The 18435-nt window shown below is 41.0% G+C and overlaps 1 protein-coding gene across 3 annotated transcripts in view; it reads right to left on the bottom strand.

Annotated features, from left to right (window-relative positions):
* Positions 1-18435, bottom strand: part of arl13b (ADP-ribosylation factor-like 13b) — a 69120-nt gene that overhangs the window by 19243 nt on the left and 31442 nt on the right. For all 3 annotated transcript variants that reach the window (XM_059968207.1, XM_059968208.1, XM_059968209.1), the window contains one exon: positions 1396-1501. In XM_059968207.1, the coding sequence (XP_059824190.1) occupies positions 1396-1501 (106 nt within the window). The remainder of the gene's footprint in view (positions 1-1395; positions 1502-18435) is intronic.

The raw sequence follows: 18435 nt of genomic DNA, 5'->3' as shown, positions 1-18435 counted from the left end.
CTGATTTCCCACATATAGTATGTGCGCACAAACCAATCCACCCTGACTTAGGCATAATACATTGGTTTTAGATTGAAAATAGTTGTTGTGATGCTTCTAGTGTGCTAGTGTGGTGGATAGTGCTTGTTGCTCTCACTTTAGCTTCTACTACTGGCTAGCAGACTTGTACATTCATTTCTCCTTTTTGCAAGTCTCTCCCTGCCAGTATATAGCCTCTCCAACAGCAAGTCTCATGTAGTGTCTTCTCTCTGGCGACACACAGAAGCTGAACTCCTTTCAGACTCAGGCTGAACCACAGAAGATAGGGAAAATCTGGCCCCTGCACATGTAGCATGCAGACACCCTGGTGCTTGTGAACCAGGTCCCCAGCTATGGGTAAATAGCTCCACTACCTTATGGGCAGCCTCAGGAGAGACGACGACTATGGAATCCAGAGTGGTCCCTAAGGCAGCCGGATGTCATTGAACATCCTTACGGCAGCCCCTGCAGCCAAGCTGCTGGATTACACTGGTGAAGGAGAGAGAGAGAGAGATGTTGACAACTGGGCATCTCAGCATCTCCATACCTTCCACCCAGGCTTGTGATTTTGATCATCACCCATTATCCTTCGAGACAGTCAGATGCCAACCACAGATTGAACTATTGTACCCTCCAAATGAATGGGAAATTCAATCAAAGTGCGTTCACTCTTTCCAAAGGATCCTGAACTATGAGATAGTTAATGTTAACAGGCTCACTAAATGGGACCAGATCAAAGATATATTTTCCCTTGTATGTTTAGTAATATATTATTCAAGAAATCTTAATCTTTCTTTGAGCATTAAAAAATACATTAAGATTTTATTAAAATATAATAAATACTTCATGCCTGCTTAACCTGGAATTTGAACAAAAATCCATAAGTGAAGGCTGCTGTTGATGTAATTTTTAGAAAGTAACTACTGCCAAATCTTTCTGCACCTTCATGCACCAAAATTAGATGGGAATACAAAATCTGGTCTTATTAGAAATTGAGTTATATTTAAATATTTAAGTAAGCAAATTATTATCAATGTTGGTGGTGCAAATTGAGGTATTGTTTCCATTCAAACAATAAGAATGGGAACAAATACTGAGTGCAAATATAGTAGCAGTAACAATTAGCAGCTCAGAAGCACAAATCACAAAGTGTAATAATGAGATCTACATTTGTGAGCTGAGGAGTACAATATAAACCCATAAAAATCATTAGATTAGGGCAACAATATGTTCTCTTTAGACTTTATTACCTTAGTTCAGGAAAGACATTAAGATGATAGAGAGGAAAGAAAAAAGATCACTGTGATAGCACAATGGCTTTAACAATGAAGAATGGAAAGAATTTTTATTGAAGTAATTGACTGCACAGGTACTTACAATTTTGCAGAAGCTTTTATTTTCATTGACCAACTTCTCCAATGAAAGCCGGTCTATGATTTCAGCCTCTCGTAAAGCTCCATCACAATCTTGTTTGTTTGCCAATCTAAAATAGACAAAGCATTGATTATATTTCAATTTAACTGTTCATTTCACCGATAGTAATAACATACTTGGTGAATTATCAGACACTTATAAATTAAGATAAATTATCATTTGGGCATTTTCAACTGAATTTCCTGGGATGCTCCAGGCTGATACCATATTTTTCACATTTCTTGAAGGAAGGCTGGTCGTTAAAGGGATTAGACAGTCATTAGTTCATATAAAAACTATACAGAGTGTTCCAGTATCTTTAGTTTATCTGTATCATACAATTTAATTCCTTTACTTTGTCTGGTTTGGAGACACTTTTCAATTCCACTAGATATGTATTAGCATTTAAATTAATACTGTATTCATCAGAATTTGATGCATTAAAATGCTGCCTTTATCTTTCTTTTAAAGATTTTAGAGTTACTATTGTCCATATTTAAAATATTCACGAATATTACTCATTGATGAGAAGAGGCTACATGTACTATGTTCCAATGTTTAAGTACAATTTGAAGAGGTGGAAATAATTGATTGGCAAAGATTAAAACAGATAACAAGAGAAATCTAAAAGTTAAAGAAACATGAAATGTAAGCAGCATTTATGTTATGAAATTAAACCAATACCAAAATAGTGTTGTGCAGATTACGTCTGGTAAATAACACTACTATAGTGGGCAAATTCGCCAGCACACAGATACTATCCTGTAGAGATAAAAAAAACTGCACAGCATTCAGCCAGGGAGAGACTGAATGGCATCCTCAAGTTTCAATACATGATTGTTCAGAACATAATGTATACAAATTCAAAGACTCCTGCTAGATACAAGCTAAATTATCACATGCTAAAAAGACTAGATTCAAAACTTTTGACAAATAATGCAGATTATATGAGAATATTGGAATGAAGGAAAAGGGAGCAAGGGATGCAGTTTGATAAGCTATGATGTGATTACAATAGAAATGCATTTATCCTGCAGAAACAGATAAAATGAAAACTTGTGGTTAGGGATTAGACTAACCATAGGAAGGAAGTTATGTCTGAGTGTAGACTACAGAACAGCAGGTTGGAAGTTACTGGAAGGGGCAGGGATGGAATGCAGTTTGGGTCTGTGATCAAATTAGGGGTTTGTTCTCCAAAGGTCTATAATTATTTAGAACCATCTCAGAATTCCATTACTTAAACTTGCAATTTGTCTTTTAAATAATGCCTCTGTGACTAAGTTCCTAGTCACTAGTCTTTATAATCTTATGTTTGACTCATTGCTGAATTTTCTCTGATTATTTTCCAGAAGTTGTGGAGATTGATGTGCAGGATGCAGAAGCTCAGAGGTGGTAAGCGCGGTTTAAGATAGGTGTGGGAAATCAAAAGGTTTATAAAACATTTTGGTAGACAATTAAAGGTGGTGACTGAGAGATCAAGAAAGGGGAGAGCGGTGTCAGAAATGGACCAAGTGAATTTAAGGGCTGGATGGAAGTTGGAGACAAAGTAAATAAAATTGATGAGCTCAGCAGGTGTGCAGTCACCAATGTAGTGCCGAAAGAATTGGGAAGCATTACCAGGGAAGGCTTGGAACATGTATTGTTCCACATAGCCAATGAAAAGGCAGGATAGCTAGGACCCATGTGGGTGTTCATGGCTACATCTTGAGTTTGTGCAAAGTGGAAATAGCCAGAAGAGAAACTGTTGAATATGAGGACCAGCTCTGCCAGATGGTGGTGGAGGGTAACTGGTCAGGTCTGCAGCCAAGAAAGAAGTGGTGAGCATTAAGGCCTTCTTGGGGTATAGAAATGCATAGGGACTGGACATCCATGGAAAATGAAACGGTCGGGGCTAGGGAATTGACCGTTGTTGAGGAGTTCAAGACCATGTGAAGTGTAAATGAATTCTTATCTATTTTAATGAAAAAGTTCATGGCACTCTCTCAGGCAATATAATCGCAATAATGGAGGGAAGAAACTAATAAAACATATAGAAATGTATATTTGTTTTTCAGCATCCTAGCCTAAACTTAGTTTTTTATTTCATGAAAGAGACAAAGAAAAATCCATAATTCTGTAATCTTTCCCAAGTTAATTTCTACTCTAATCAGTTATCTTCTGCAAAAAAAAAAATCATGTTTGCCCTTTTCCCTTACTGGTCTACATCCAAGTTCAACAGAAAAGCTGCATACAGGGAATTTACAAATCAATTATTACAGGAACAATTTCACAATACTGCATTCATTTCCTCAGAATTATGACATAGTATCTTGGACATTCATCCCAATTGTAGGAACGTTCCTAATGACCAAGGATAAATATGGTGATGTAAATTTCTTCAGATATGTTTTGTCGTAATTTAAGGACCAAGCAACAAGTCAAAGGCTCAAAATTGATTACTTTTTTTTCCCTAAATGATTCAGGTATAGAATAGCTGGAGCAATCAAGCTGCTTATGACATTATTAATATAGGCAGAATCTAACAAATCAAAAGGCACACTAGAATACAAACTTTCAATCATCACCAATAAAATAGTTACTATCCACCAAATAGAAAACAATATTTAAAATAATTTCTGCATTAAAATTACTATTTACATTACTATTTAAATTAGTAATACTTATAGAGTCACTACTTCATTGCTCCAGCACCGAGATTCAATCCTAATCCTCGGTGCTATCCCTGTAATTTGTACTTTTTCCCTGCTCCAGATGCAATGGTTTCCTCCACACGCTAACATTGGTCACTGCAAATTACCCTGGTATATAGGTAGAATTTGGCATTGGAGTTGATGGTAATGTGGTGACAATAAAGAAAAGAGTTAGCATGAAAGGGATAACATGCTGTCTTGGATCTGGTCCTGTGCAATGAGACAAGTAACATCAGCAATCTTGTCGTTGGAGATCCTCTTGGAAACAGTGATCACAGTATGACAAGATTTCTCATACAAATGGAGGGTGCAATAATTCAATCTAAAACGAGTGCATTGTGCCTAAACAAGGGAGACTACAATGGGATGAGGGAGGGATTGGATAGGATAGACTGGGAACACATGCTATATGGTGGGACAGTTGAGGAACAGTGGAAGATTTTCAAAGAGTTTTCATGCAGCTCAACAGAAGTATATTCTAGCTAAAAGCAAAGACAGCAAGGGTGGGGAGAGCCAGCCACTGAGAAATAAAGGAAGGCATCAAACTAAAAACTTGTGCGTACAAAGTCACTAAGAGTAGTGGGAAGCTGTGAGATTGGGAAAACTTTAAAAAGCAACAAAGAACCACTAAGTGAGTAATAAAGGGAAGATAGATTATGAAAATAAACTAGTACAAAATATAAAATTGGATAATAAAAGTTTTTATAATTATATAAAGCAGAAAAGGGTGGGCAAAGTGAACGTAGGTCCCTTGAAGGACGAAAAGGGGCAATTGATATTGAGTAATGAGGAAATGTCAAGGCTTTGAATAACTATTATGTGTCGGTTTTCACAGTGGAAGACCTATCTAACATGCTGAAGAGATGCTATAGATGCAATGGGAGGTAGGACCTTGATACAATAGCTATCACTAAAGAGGTATTGCTGAGCAAACTTGACAGCCTGATGGTGTATCCCAGGGTATTGAAAGAAATGGCAGAAACTATAGTTGAGACTTTAGTGATAATTTACCAAAATTCTCTGGACTCAGGGCAGGTCCCAACAGATTGGAAGAAGGTGAACATCACGCCACTGTTCAGAAAAGAATGTAGGCAAAAGGCAGGTAACTATAGGCCAGTTGGTTTAACATCTGTAGTTGGGGAAATGCTTGAAGCTATCATTAAACAAGAAATAGCGAGATATCTGGAAAGAAATGGATTCATCAGGCAGACACTGTCGATTGGCAAAGGTAGGTCTTTTTTGACAATCTTAGTGGAGTTCTTTGAGGATATAATGAGCGCAGTGGATTGAGAAGAACAGATGGATGTTACTTACTTGAATTTCCAGAAGGTATTCGATAAGGTGCCATATAAAAGACTTATCCACAAGGTAAGGGTGCATAGAGTTGAGGGCAATGTATTAGCATGGATAGAAAATTGGTTAACTAATAATAGAAAGCAGAGAGTTGGTATACATGGATATTCCTCTGGTTGGCAATAAGTGCTGAACTATATGCCGCAGGGGTCAGTGCTGGGCCTGCAACTATTTGTGATATACATTAACGATCTGGAAGAGGGGACTGAGTGCAGCGTATTGAAGTTTGCTGATGACACTGAATTGAGTGGAAAAGCAAATTGTGTAGGGGATACAAAGAGTCTGCAGGGAAATATACAGATAGGTTAAGTGAGTGAGCAAGGATTTGGCAGATGGGGTACAATGTTGTGAGGTCATCCACTTTGGAAGGAAAAATGGAAGATCAGATTATTATTTAAATGGTGAAGGATTGCAGCATGCTGCTCTGCAGAAGGACTTGGGAGTGCTTGTGCATGAATCACAAAAGGTTAGTTTGCAGCTCCAGCAGTCTACCAAGAAGCAAATGGAATGTTGGCCTTCATTGCTAGAGGGATTGAATTTAAGAGCAGGGAGGTTACGCTGCAACTGTACAGGGTACTGGTGAGGCACAATCTGGAGTGCTGTATGCAATTCTAGCCTCCTTACTTAAGGAAGGATATACTGGCTTTGGAGGCAGTGCAGAGAAGGTTCACCAGGTTGATTCCAGAGATGAGGGAGTTAGACAGGAGAGATTGAGTTGCCTGGGACTGAACTCGATGGAATTCCGTAGAATGAGAGATCTTCATATATAATTATGAAAGTGAGGCAGGAAAGTTGTTTCCACTGGTAGGTGAGACTAGACCTAGGGGACATAGCCTCAGGATTCAGGGGAGAAAATTTAGATCAGAAATGCAGATGAACTGCTTTTCTTAAACAATTGAGAATGTGTGGAATTTTCTGCCCAATAAAAAGGCAGGTAGGATGAGTCCGTGGAGTCAGCATGGCTTTGTCAAGGGCAGGTCGGGCCTTACAAGCCTGAATTAATTTTTTGATGATGTGACTAAACATATTGATGAAGGAAGAGCAGTAGATGTAGTGTTTATGGATTTCAGCAAGGCATTTTATAAGGTACCTCATGCAAGGCTTATTGAGAAAGTAAGGAGGCATAGGATCCAAGGGGACTTTGCTTTGTGGATCCAGAACTGACTAGCACACAGAAGGTAAAGAGTAGTTGTAGACGGGTCATATTCTGCATGGAGTTCGGTGACCAGTGGTGTGCCTCAGAGTTCTGTTCTGGGACCCCTTCTCTTTGTGATTTTTATAACTGACCTGGATGAATAAGTGGAGGGATGGGGTGGTAAATTTGCTGATGACACAAAGGTTGGGGGTATTGTGGATAGTGTGGAGGGCTGTCAGAGGTTACAGTGGGACATCGATAGGATGCAAAACTGAAGTGGCAGATGGTGTTAAACTCAGATAAGTCTGAGGTGGTTCATTTTGGTAGGTCAAATATGATGGCAGAATATAGCATTAATGGTAAGACTCTTGGATTGGAGGGATCTTGGGGTCCGAGTCCATAGGACACTCAAAGCCGCTACACAGGTTGACTCTGTGGTTAAGAAAGCATACCATGCATTGGCCTTCATCAACTGTGGGATTGAGTTTAGGAGCGGAGAGGTAATGTTGCAGCTATATAGGACCCTGGTCAGACACCACTTGGAGTACTGTGCTCAATTCTGGTCGCCTCACTACAGGAAGGGCATGGAAACCATTGCAAGGGTGCAGAGGAGATTTACAAGGATGTGGCCTGGATTGGGGAGCATGTCTTATGAGAATAGGTTGAGTGAACTTGGCCTTTTCTCCTTGGAGCGATGGAGGATGAGAGGCGACTTGATAAAGGTGTACAAGATAATAAGAGGCATTAGTTGTGTGGATACTCAGAGGCTTTTTCCCAGGGCTGGAATGGCTAGCATGAGAGGGCACAGTTTTAAGGTGCATGGAAGTAGGTACAGAGGAGATGTCAGGGGTAAGTTGTTTTTACGCAGAGTGGTGAGTGTGTGGAATGGGCTGCTGGCGGTGGAGGCAGATACAATGGGATCTTTTAAGAGACTCCTGGATACGTACATGGAGCTTACAAAAATACAGGGCTATGGGTAAGCTTAGGTTGTTCTAAGGCAAGGACACGTTTGGCACAGCGTTGTGGGCCGAAGGGCCTGTATTGTGCTGTAGGTTTTCTATGTTTCTGTTTCTAGATCAGCCATGATTTTGTAAAATAGCAAAGCAGGGTCAACAGGCCAGATGGCCTACTCCTGCTCCTATTTCTTATGTTCTACTGCAAAAATGGATCTTTGATAGGCAGTGTGGACTCTGAGTCAAAAGTTCTGTTTTAGTGCTTTATCTCGCTATGACTCCATCCACACAATACTATTTAGCAATACAAATACCTGAAAAAATTAATTCTTGTGCAGTAACATTACTTGCCAGTACTAAATGTATAAAATTTGATTATTCCCTCAAAGGAATATAATTGTAACTTGTTCAAGATGAATTCCAACCATTCTGGAAATATGACCACAGCAGCGGAATTAAGCTATTTGGCCCATGAATATGCTCTGCCATTCAATCATGGCCAATCTATTTTCCCTCTCAACCACATTCTCTTGCCTTCTCCCCATGATCTTTGATGCCTTTTCTAATTAAGAATCTATCAACCCCAGCCTTAAATATTCCCAATGCCTCAGCCTCACGGCCATCTACGGCAATGAGTTCCACAGATTCATCATCCTCTGGCTAAAGAACTTACTCATCTCCTATTTTGAAGCCGTGCCCCATCATAGACTCTCCCAATATTAGAAAAATTCGCTCCACATCCATTTTTTCCAGGCCTTTCAATATTTGATAAATTTCAATGATATTCTCACTCATTGTTCTAAACTCAGTGATGGCCCAGAACCATCAAATGCTCCTTATATGTTAACTCTTTCAATTCTGGGGTCAATCTCATTAATATCCTCTGGACCCTCTCCAATGACAGCACGCTTTTTAGATAAAGCACCCAAAACTGCTCACAATACTCGAAATATGTTTGATCAATGTGTTATAAAACTTAGCGTGTATGATCAGATACTTCCACCATTAATCAAACGTCGATAATAGTTTCTGCACAAGATGCATAAGGAATGAGATCACTGCTCATGTTTAAAAGACAATGCTATTCAGGCCAGTCTCAGGCTAAGGGCTACACGCAAGTCACATTACTTACTTACTCTCCTTTGGGCCTTTATACCAAGCTACTGAATGCCCATCTCCTAACCTGCTGATCCAGCTTCTCCAATTCTAGCTCAAATCCTCCCTCTCTACCCTACCACAGTGGCCTTTGGCTTCAAAGATCCCCAATAACCCCCTCAGCCCATAAATCTAACCTCAACTCATCCTTCACCTGCATTATCCCAACCTCTTGAAACTGCCCCCAATCACCAAACATCCCTCCCCTGCAATTTTCCAGACTCAGATTTTACCCAGTTCTTCCCTATATGTACTCAGTAATGGTACAACTCAGAGAAGGAAAGAACCATCCATGTGCGCTCAGCACTTTTGAGTCTCTGGCACTATTCATTTGTGCTGCACCTGGTCTACAAACAAGTGGACACGCAAAGCAATTAGGCTTCAATGGAAATTTTATACACAAATTTAGACATGTTTCTATGAAACAACATATTCATTTTAGCTTTGAGCATAATTTTTAAAAAACCTCTGTTGGCATCTAAGCAGCTGCCCATGCCACGATGAAGCCACCCTCAGGGTGCAGGAGCAACATCTTATATTCCACCTGCATAGCCTCCAACCTGATTGCACGAATATTAACATCTCCTTCTGGCAAAAACACATGTTCCCTCCCCCTTCCCTCTTCTTCTGTCCCCTACTCTGGCCCCTTCCCTGCCCATCACCTCCCCCCCACCTCCACGGGTCCCCTCCTCCTACCCTTTCTCCTATGTCCACCTCTCTCCCATCAGATTCCTTCCTCTCCCACTCTTTACTTTCCCTACCCACCTAGCTTCACCTATCACCTTCTAGCTATCCTTCCCCTCTCCCTACCTTTTTATTTTGTCACCTCCCACCCCCTACTGCATTTCCCATCCTCAAGAAGGGTCTCAGCCTGAAATGTCAACTGTTCATGCATTTCCATAGATGCTGCCTGACCAGCATTTTGTGTGTGTTGCTTTGGATTTACAGCATCTGCAGAACTTATTGTGTTTAAGATTCATGGCAAGTTGGTGCAAAACATTTTTTGTGCATAAAGCTGGTGGACATTTAAATAGAAAGAAAAAAGAAATTAGCTTTATTTGTTACATGTACAAGAAAATATTGAAACAGACAGTGAAGTGTATTGGCTGCATCAAATAAAATCAGCAAGCATTGTGCTACGCGGCCCAAAAGCATCATCATGCTTCTCTAAAACACTGATTTTATTCGAATTTCATATTCAAGTAATTTTGAAATATGCAATAGAATATAATTTTCTCTTACATCAAGCACTGTACATTATATAGACAATTCATCTTTAGAACAAGATAGGGAATTAAGATGTCTCAGGGCTGTTCTTACATTTTGATTCTTATTAAAATATTGTTGCATCCAACAGTTTAATTTTAGATTAGCCTATAATTGTAATTTCCTTTGCATTTTAACAATTAAAGTACAAATATAATTCTAGAAAGCTCTGTATGTTTCTTTGCTCTGAAATTACATAAGTGCAGACTCATTGGTTAACATGGTACTACCAGTATTGAATAGCTGCTTTCTAATTGGTTAAATCTTATCTATAGATTTAAATGGATTTTTCCTTATCGGAGGTATAAAACAGCTGAACACAAAGCAGCACCATCTTAAACTTCTTAGCATCTTAGTCTTCTTGACTTCAAGCCTTCTGCTACTCACTCCCGCTCCTGTTTCTATCAACGCTTAATAAAATGATCGTGAAGGAACAAGTTTTGCCCCGATTTTCTAACTTCTGAAAGAACCTTGTGAAAGAACCTTCTGAAAATCCAACAAGTGGCGAAGTCAGCAGTATGGTTGTGGAGATTCAGAACTTGCGACAATCAAAATCAAATGTGAAATTGTCAGCGCCTAAATAAAAAGGGTAAGGATTTCTTCTTTATGTTCCAAATTATCTGAGAGAAAATTAGTTCTGATTTCAACATCGTCAGATGGGAATTAGGAGTGAGGACTGCTATGCCTCTCTTTTAAAGAAATGCAACTCGGTAGAGCCACATGCAAAACTGGTAGAGTGTGGATTAAATATGCAAGCCAGTACCCTGTCAAAAATGAAATTTATACAAGCAGTGGAGCACGGATAAACAGATAATAAATTTGCGCAGGCCAACTGAGTGCATAAGAGAATTTATATACTTGCAAGCTGGCAGAGCATTAAGGGGAAAAAAAGATACATTTGGGTTGCAGGACAACTTATTAAAATGTTGGCTGTAATACTATAAATACTTCAAGATCACTAAATAATAAAAAGTGCTTACAAATTAAGATCGAATTAAAGCAACGTCCAAAGTGGAAAAACCAACTACAGAATTCCAGTTACATGGAAACAGATATTTGAGTGTACTTGAAAAAACCATACCATTTGATAAGTTTAATGAGAGAAATTGGACGGAATATATAATCAATGGTGAATCTATTGAAACATAGCTCTTAGATGATACCATGAAAGCACGGGATAAAATCTAGAAAATACCTGCTACTGATTTAGAGATAAAATGTGACTCGAAGAGCAAACAGGACAAGTCTTTTAATAATCAAAAGAAACGCGAACCTTGCTATAAACTACAGAAACAGCATGATAGAGACAGTTATAAAGCACAAAAAGCAAATCAGTACATTAACTGAACAACAAAGTAACAATACACTTGTAGGACTTTGTGAATAAAACATCTGAGTCATTTTATGTGCTTGAAAGCTGCAGCCGTTTACTTCCATTACAAACAAAACCAAAAGCAGTTGCCTTATACTGACATAATGTCAAACACCATTTCTTAAAGTGAACACAACAACGTAATGAAGGGGTTTGTGAATTATGTAGAATAGTTTCTATTTATGAACAATATGTGTCACCATTACATTACGCTGTCGTAGTAATTCAGTTGAATTGTATTCTGCCGAGCTCATAAGCAAAATAAAACAAAATGTAAAAAGTACAGCCACGACCTCAAGTGGGTGGTCCTGCCAGTGATGCTAATACTAGTGCTCCGCCCTAGAAACACCTACTTCTGAAGCTCCAAGGAATTGAAACCCACATTGACAGTTGAGTCTCCCTATACAGCACCACCATCCACACGCTTGAGAATTACACCTACTATCAGACAGACTCCAGAGACAGTGACACCACCTGAACTCTGAGGAATTACAGTTCAGACGTGACAAAATCTCCAGAGCAGCCCTGACTGACTCAACTGAGAATGACAGTGACGGAACAAGAACATTGACGGACCAATAACATTGACAGCTATGTCACAACTTGCTCCAATGAAGACCGAAAGAGGGAAGGCACATAAGACTGAAGATAAAACCAATGTAAATCAATACATTGACAAGTCAGTGGCAGATCCATCAACGATTACTCAACCACTCAAGTCTGCTGCAGGACAGCAAGTCCTCTGAGTTAAGAGCAATTCAGTGTTTCAAACGTTAAAGGTGACATTCTGTACTGCATCTGCATTGTATCCCTGATATAGGTAAACACTTGCCCTGTATATCAACAAGAAACACATGATGGCAGTCTCAACTCAGTACATGGAGACTGACAGTGTCCTGTTGGTTGTTATTCCGTCAAAGATCTGATTCTGTACACCGATGATTAAGTGCGTGCCTCCACATACCCCAAAACAGATTCAACTCCAACATCTCCCAACCACTGAGGTCAGGTTAACTGGCCTATAATTCCCTTTCTTCTGCCTCCCTCCCTTCTTAGAAGAGTGGGGTGACATTTGCAATTTTTCAATCCTCCAGAACAATGTCAGAATATAGTGATTCTTGAAATATCATCAATAATGCCTCCACAATCTCTTCAACTACATTTTTCAGAACGCTCAGGTGTAATCCATCTGGTCCAAGTGACTCAACTAGCTTTAGATCTTTCAGCTTCCCAAGCACCTTCTCCCTAGTAATAGCAACCGCACTCACTTTTGCTCTGACACTCTCGAAGTTCTGGCATATTGCTAGTGTCTTCTCATAGTGAACATTGATGCAAAGTACTTATTCAGTTTGTCCTCTTCTCCCTTTACTACATCTCCAGCGTCTTTTTCTAGCAGTCTAAAATCTACTCTCTCCTCTCTTTTATTACATGTTAAAACATTTGGTATCCTCTTTGACATTATTGGATAGCGTACCTTCATATTTCATCTTTTTGCTCCTTATGGCATTTTTAGTTGCCTTCTGCGGATTTTTAAAAGCTTCCCAATCCACTATCTTCACACTATGTTTTTGCTCTACAGTATTATATGGCTCCTCTTTTGCTTTTATGTCGACTTTGGCTTCCCTTGTTAACTAAACATGGTTGTGTCATCCTGCCCTGTTGTTTCTGGAACTGGAATGCTGGCATCAGGAAGCATGGCTCCTGGTACCTCTGTGCAACAGGCAGAGCAGAAAACTTTGATCGGAGCCTGTAAGTTGGCAGAAGGAAGATCAGCTAATATCTCCACTGATCCCAGTCTGAGCGTGCAAGGGAAATAAGTGCTACACCTGCCACTACACCTCCTCCCTCACTACCATTCAGGGCACCAAACAGTCCTTCCAGGTGAGGCAACACTTCACCTCTGAGTCTTTTGGGGTCATATACTGTGTGCAGTGCTCCTGGTGTGGCTGTATATATAATCGGAGAAACTCAATGTAGACTGGGAGACTGCTTCACCGAGCACCTCTGCTCAGTCCACCAAAAGAAGCAGGATCTCCCAGTGGCCACCCATTTTAATTCCACTTCCCATTCATTCCAATATGTCAATCCATGACCTCCTCTACTATGGCGATGAGGTCACTCAGGGTGGAGGAAAAACACCTTATATTCTGTCTGAGCAACCTCCAATCTAATGGCATGAACATCAATTTCTTAAACTTCCAGTAATGCCCCCCCACATTCACCTTTCCCCTCTCTCACCTTATCTCCTTGCCTGCCCATCGCCTCCCTCTGATGCTACTCCCCCCTTTTCTTTCTTCCATGACCTTCTGTCCTCTCCTATCACTCTCCCCCTTCTCCAGCCCTGTATCTCTTTCAACTTCCCAGCTCTTTACTTCATTCTTCCCCTTCCTGGTTTCACCTATCACCTTGTGTTTCTCTTTTCCCTCCCCCATCTTTTTTTCTCCAGTCCTGTCAAAAAGTGTCTCGGCCTGAAATGTCAGCTGTACTTTTTTTCAATAGATGGCGAGTTCCTCCAAGAATGACCAGTTAATACAAGAACTCATGAATGTCATAATTCAAGTAACACAGAGCAAAGAAACTTCCAGAGCTTTCCAGAATTATACTTTGCATTACCACTAGAAACATATTAAACTGAGCACTGGTATTTCCATACCACGCTATGATGCATCCAGTTAGGATACTCATTGATCATCTACAGAGGTTAATCAAAATTTTTCGTATCATGCCAAATCTACACAAATTTCTAAGTAGAGGTACTGTTATACCTTCTATATGAGGACCCAGGATAGATGTTCTGATATGTTAATACAAAAGAATTCAAAACAACTGACCCTGTCCAGCTTCGTTCTCTAATCAGGGCTGCCTCATGTGCCTCTGGCTTCTTCCGGCTTGAAAATCAGCTTTTTCGTTTTCCTAATGTTGAACAAAAGATGGTTGCTATGGCATCATTCAGCCAGATTCTCTATCTCCCTCCTATATGCAGATTCATCAGCACCTTTGATTCCACCAACAGTGGTGTTGTGAGCAACCTTAAATACACCATTGGAGCTGCACTTAGAGACACAATCATAAGTATAAAACGAGTAGAGCAAAGGGCAAAGCACACAGCCCTAAGATGCATCTGTGCTGATGGTGAGCATGCAGGAGATGATGTTGCCAATCTGTACAACTGGGGGTCAGCTATGAGGAAATTAAGGATCCGGTTGCACAGGGGGTTACTAAGATCATGGAGCTTAGTGATGAGTTTCATTGGGGTTGACAAAGTTGAATGTTGAGCTGTCGTCAATGAAGAGCACCCTGACATGTGCATATTCATTGTCCACGTGTTCCAGAATTGAGTGATGTACCAATGAAATGGCATCTCCTGTTGATCGGTTGTGACTGGAAGCAAACCGTAATGGATCTAGGTCACTCCTCAGGCAAGATTTGATATGCTTCATGACTGACCTCTCAAAGCACATCATCACAGTGGATGTAGGTGATACAGGATAGTAGTCATTGAAGCAAGTTGCCATGTTCTTCATGAGCAATATTATGACTCATACCTGCTTGAAGCAGGTGGGTACCTCAGATTGCTGAAGTGAGAAGTTGAAGATGTCCAATCTCTTACTTTGTCAATCTGAGGTAGTTTTGTGATGAGTTTTGCACAAGTCTTCAGTACTTGGCCAGTTATGCTCTCTGGAAGAGATGTTTTCTGTGGATTGACCCCCCGAAGGATGTTCTCACATCGGCCTCAAGAGACTAAGATCACAGGGTCATCAGGAATTGTGGCGGTTCATGAAGATATCTCCATGTTCTGTCAGTCAAAGAATAGCTTTCAGCCTATCAGGGAACAACATTTATGTTGCTTGGCATTGCCTTGTAGGAAGTAATGACATTAACACACTGCCTCATTTTGATCAATCCTCTGTGACTCAAGTTTAGTCCAAAATTGCCTCTTTGCATATGAGGTGGCCTTCCAGACGTCAGATATGTACTTTCCTGGATCGCCATTTCTAAACAGTATCAATCTAGCCCTCAGTGGATTTTGGATCTCTTGGTTCATCCAAAGCTACTGGTTGGGGAAGGCTCTGAATGATTCTGTGGGACATACTCATCCACATAAGTCATTATAAAGTCCGTGACAACTGTGGCATATCTATGGTTACCACAGAATACAGAATGATACGGAGCAAGCTAAATAGTTAATAATTTTTTTTTAATTCTCACACAGCTACCTAGAAAGTATAAAACACAATTCTTCACAAACCTTTTACAGAGTGGAACATTAAAACTAAAGAATACACAGGATTATGGAAGAAGTTGTATTTTAAAGTTACCACGCCTGCTTTAAGGTCTTCCAATCAGGATATGATGTTATTTATTTGAAATGCTCTGGTTTCCTTGGCTGCTCAAGTCTAGGGAAGACACTCTCAAGTCCTGCCATGTTTGTGAGATTGAGACGGCTTGATCTGGTTTGTGTGGATGCTGTGTAATTTGCTACCCTGTAACAAATTAGTGCCATGAAATAACAGACAGTGCACTGCATACGATTAAAGGAATTATATTTACGAATACTAACTAAAGGGTTGTAAAGAATAACAAAAAGAAAAGGGACGATTCTAATTAAACAGTCGAATGTGCACAGGTTGGAGCTCGTCTTGAACTTCTCTGTCACTCATGCACAGGGCCCTCGGTCAATGTGAAAGCCCACACCACCTTCCGAATGTCACTCACAATCCATCTCAAACAAACAAGGTCTCCCACCGGATCATATACTATGACTGGTTCTCCACAGCATCTTCTCTCACCATCTCCCGTCAAACTAAAAAAAAAACCCCAGTGTCCCCCATCAGAGAAACCTTTCATTAATTCAACCATCCTAATTGGATGGCATACATTTCCCTTCATCCCTTTATCTTCAAGAACTCAAACAAGTTGAAAACAAAGCAAGCTGAAAACAAGCTCCTCTTATAGAACTGTCCAAAATGAAATACATACAACATAAAGTAAAAGTATGAACCATGGCATCACACTCTTCTCCAACCAAAATAGTCATGTCCTCAACACTTGGAGATAAATTGTCATCACATATCAATAACTGCAATGTCAATCCATTTGTAAAGGGCAGTGACATATCTCACGAGGGAGATAGTCACAGCACTTTGTTCCCCCGGAGCTACATAGGCTACTTTATCTGAGGGTCTCCTGACTCTTTGAGAACTCCAGCTACGTCTTCAGTTTCAGACACTCCTTGGAATACTCCTGGTCCATATGGCGAGGCCTCCCCCGGTCTATCACTCGTGCCTTCCTGCAACTCGGACCCCTCTGCCACTTGGCTGAGCTCAGCTTCAACCCCTTCATGGGTCCAGCTGCAAGCCTGCCTGAGCACTGTCAATCCCACCACCCCATTTCACCCTGCCTCAGCATGAGAAAGGTTGGGAATCTCTTCCTCAATTATTGGGGAGTTGGCGAAAGGCAGCATATGCCACACCTCTAATTCCTCATCCTCCAAGTCCGTATCCCATTCAGGAGCGGGGGCCGGTCAAATCATTCCTGCTGCTGATCCTTCAGCCTCTCAATGTTACTGCAGAGTCCTCTTACTAGGTGTAGGGTCCAGGTCAGGCTCTGGGTCAACACACATCTCTTGTCCCAGAGGTTCAAAATGGACAATTTTGACAGACCCATTCCCATCCTCTGGTTTCACTCTGAAAACTGGTACGTTTGGCACCTGACTGTCCACTACATAGGGCATAGCCACCCAGCAGTCAGCCAACTTATGCTTCCCAGGTAGCCCCAAATTCTTTATAAGGACTCTGTCATCAGGCATGAATTGGGATTTTGAATTTTGATCATAGCTCCTCTTATTTCCTTGATTCTGCTTGATAGCTGAAACCTCAGCAAATTCATAAGCCTTTTTCAGCTCCCTTCTCACCTTAAGTATGTGTCTGATATGAGTCTTCTGTGGTAGATCTTCCTCGCCAGTCCCAAATCAGAAGTCAACGGGCAACCTCACCTTGTTCCCAAACATCAGATAATATGGTGAGTTTGGCTCTTTTGACAGGAAATTCATACGCACCAGGTCAAGAGGCTCCACACTCTGCGAGGACAACAGAGCAGCCCTCTTCCGTATACATTGAATGCACGACTTGCAGTACTCTTCGGCCTACGGCTTCTTTGGGGGCCAGTAGAACAGATTTTTAAACAATTCATAGGTCTTGCTGACCCCCAAATGGCCAGAATCATCATGAAGTGACCTCAACACAATCCTCTGATACTTCTCAGGCAGAACCAACTGGGAAGGCTGAGGTAAGTCCAGAGGCGACGTGACCCGGTATAGGATCTGGTTCCTCAATTCCAATCTGGGCCATTCTCTCAGTAGTAGAGACACCGCAGAGCGTTTCACATAGTTCGCTTGGGCTATGTCCCCTTTCACAACTGCTGACCAATACACGGATCATCTGGGGCTTGGCCATATGGTCACCGCCTCTATCTTAAACAGATCCGTAGCTTTCCCTGGCATTTGTGCAGGGTAAGTTTTAATTCTTCAGCTTTCTGGCAGCCCAGCACCTTCAGTAGCCTCGCCTCATGTCCCTCCAAAGTGGACCCAAACACTAGATCATACAGATACACCAATACCTCAAGCAGGTTCATATTGCCCACTGTTTTCTTCATGCCACACTGGAAAGTCACAGGGGCTCCTGATATGCCCTCTTGGCATCCTTTCGAACAGGAAGAATCCCAGTGGACATATGAATGCCGTCTTCTCTTTATCAGCCTCACTCATGGGTATCTGGTAATAACCACTCCTCAAGTTCAGCACACTGAACCACTTTGCACCATTCAGGCAAGATGCACAAGGGCTTCTGGACTGAAGTGATGATCCCAGCTTCCCACAACTCCACAGATGATGCCAAATGTCCTCCACATCTGCAGGTGCCAGTTGCCACGACCTTTCTCTGAACAACTGGACTGTGTGACGAGTGCTCTTGGAACAACCCACATCAAACTTGTCAGTAGAAAAGACATCTTCCAGCTTCAAAGTTTTCTCTATCAACCTCTTCTTCCAACCTCCAGGTAACAGAGTCCCTGAAGTTAAAT

The sequence above is a fragment of the Hypanus sabinus genome, chromosome 4 (genome assembly GCF_030144855.1).
Source record: "Hypanus sabinus isolate sHypSab1 chromosome 4, sHypSab1.hap1, whole genome shotgun sequence".
Classification (NCBI taxonomy): Eukaryota; Metazoa; Chordata; class Chondrichthyes; order Myliobatiformes; family Dasyatidae; genus Hypanus; species Hypanus sabinus.
Note: the sequence above shows the minus strand (reverse complement) of the source record. Positions and strands in the feature narration are given on the sequence as shown.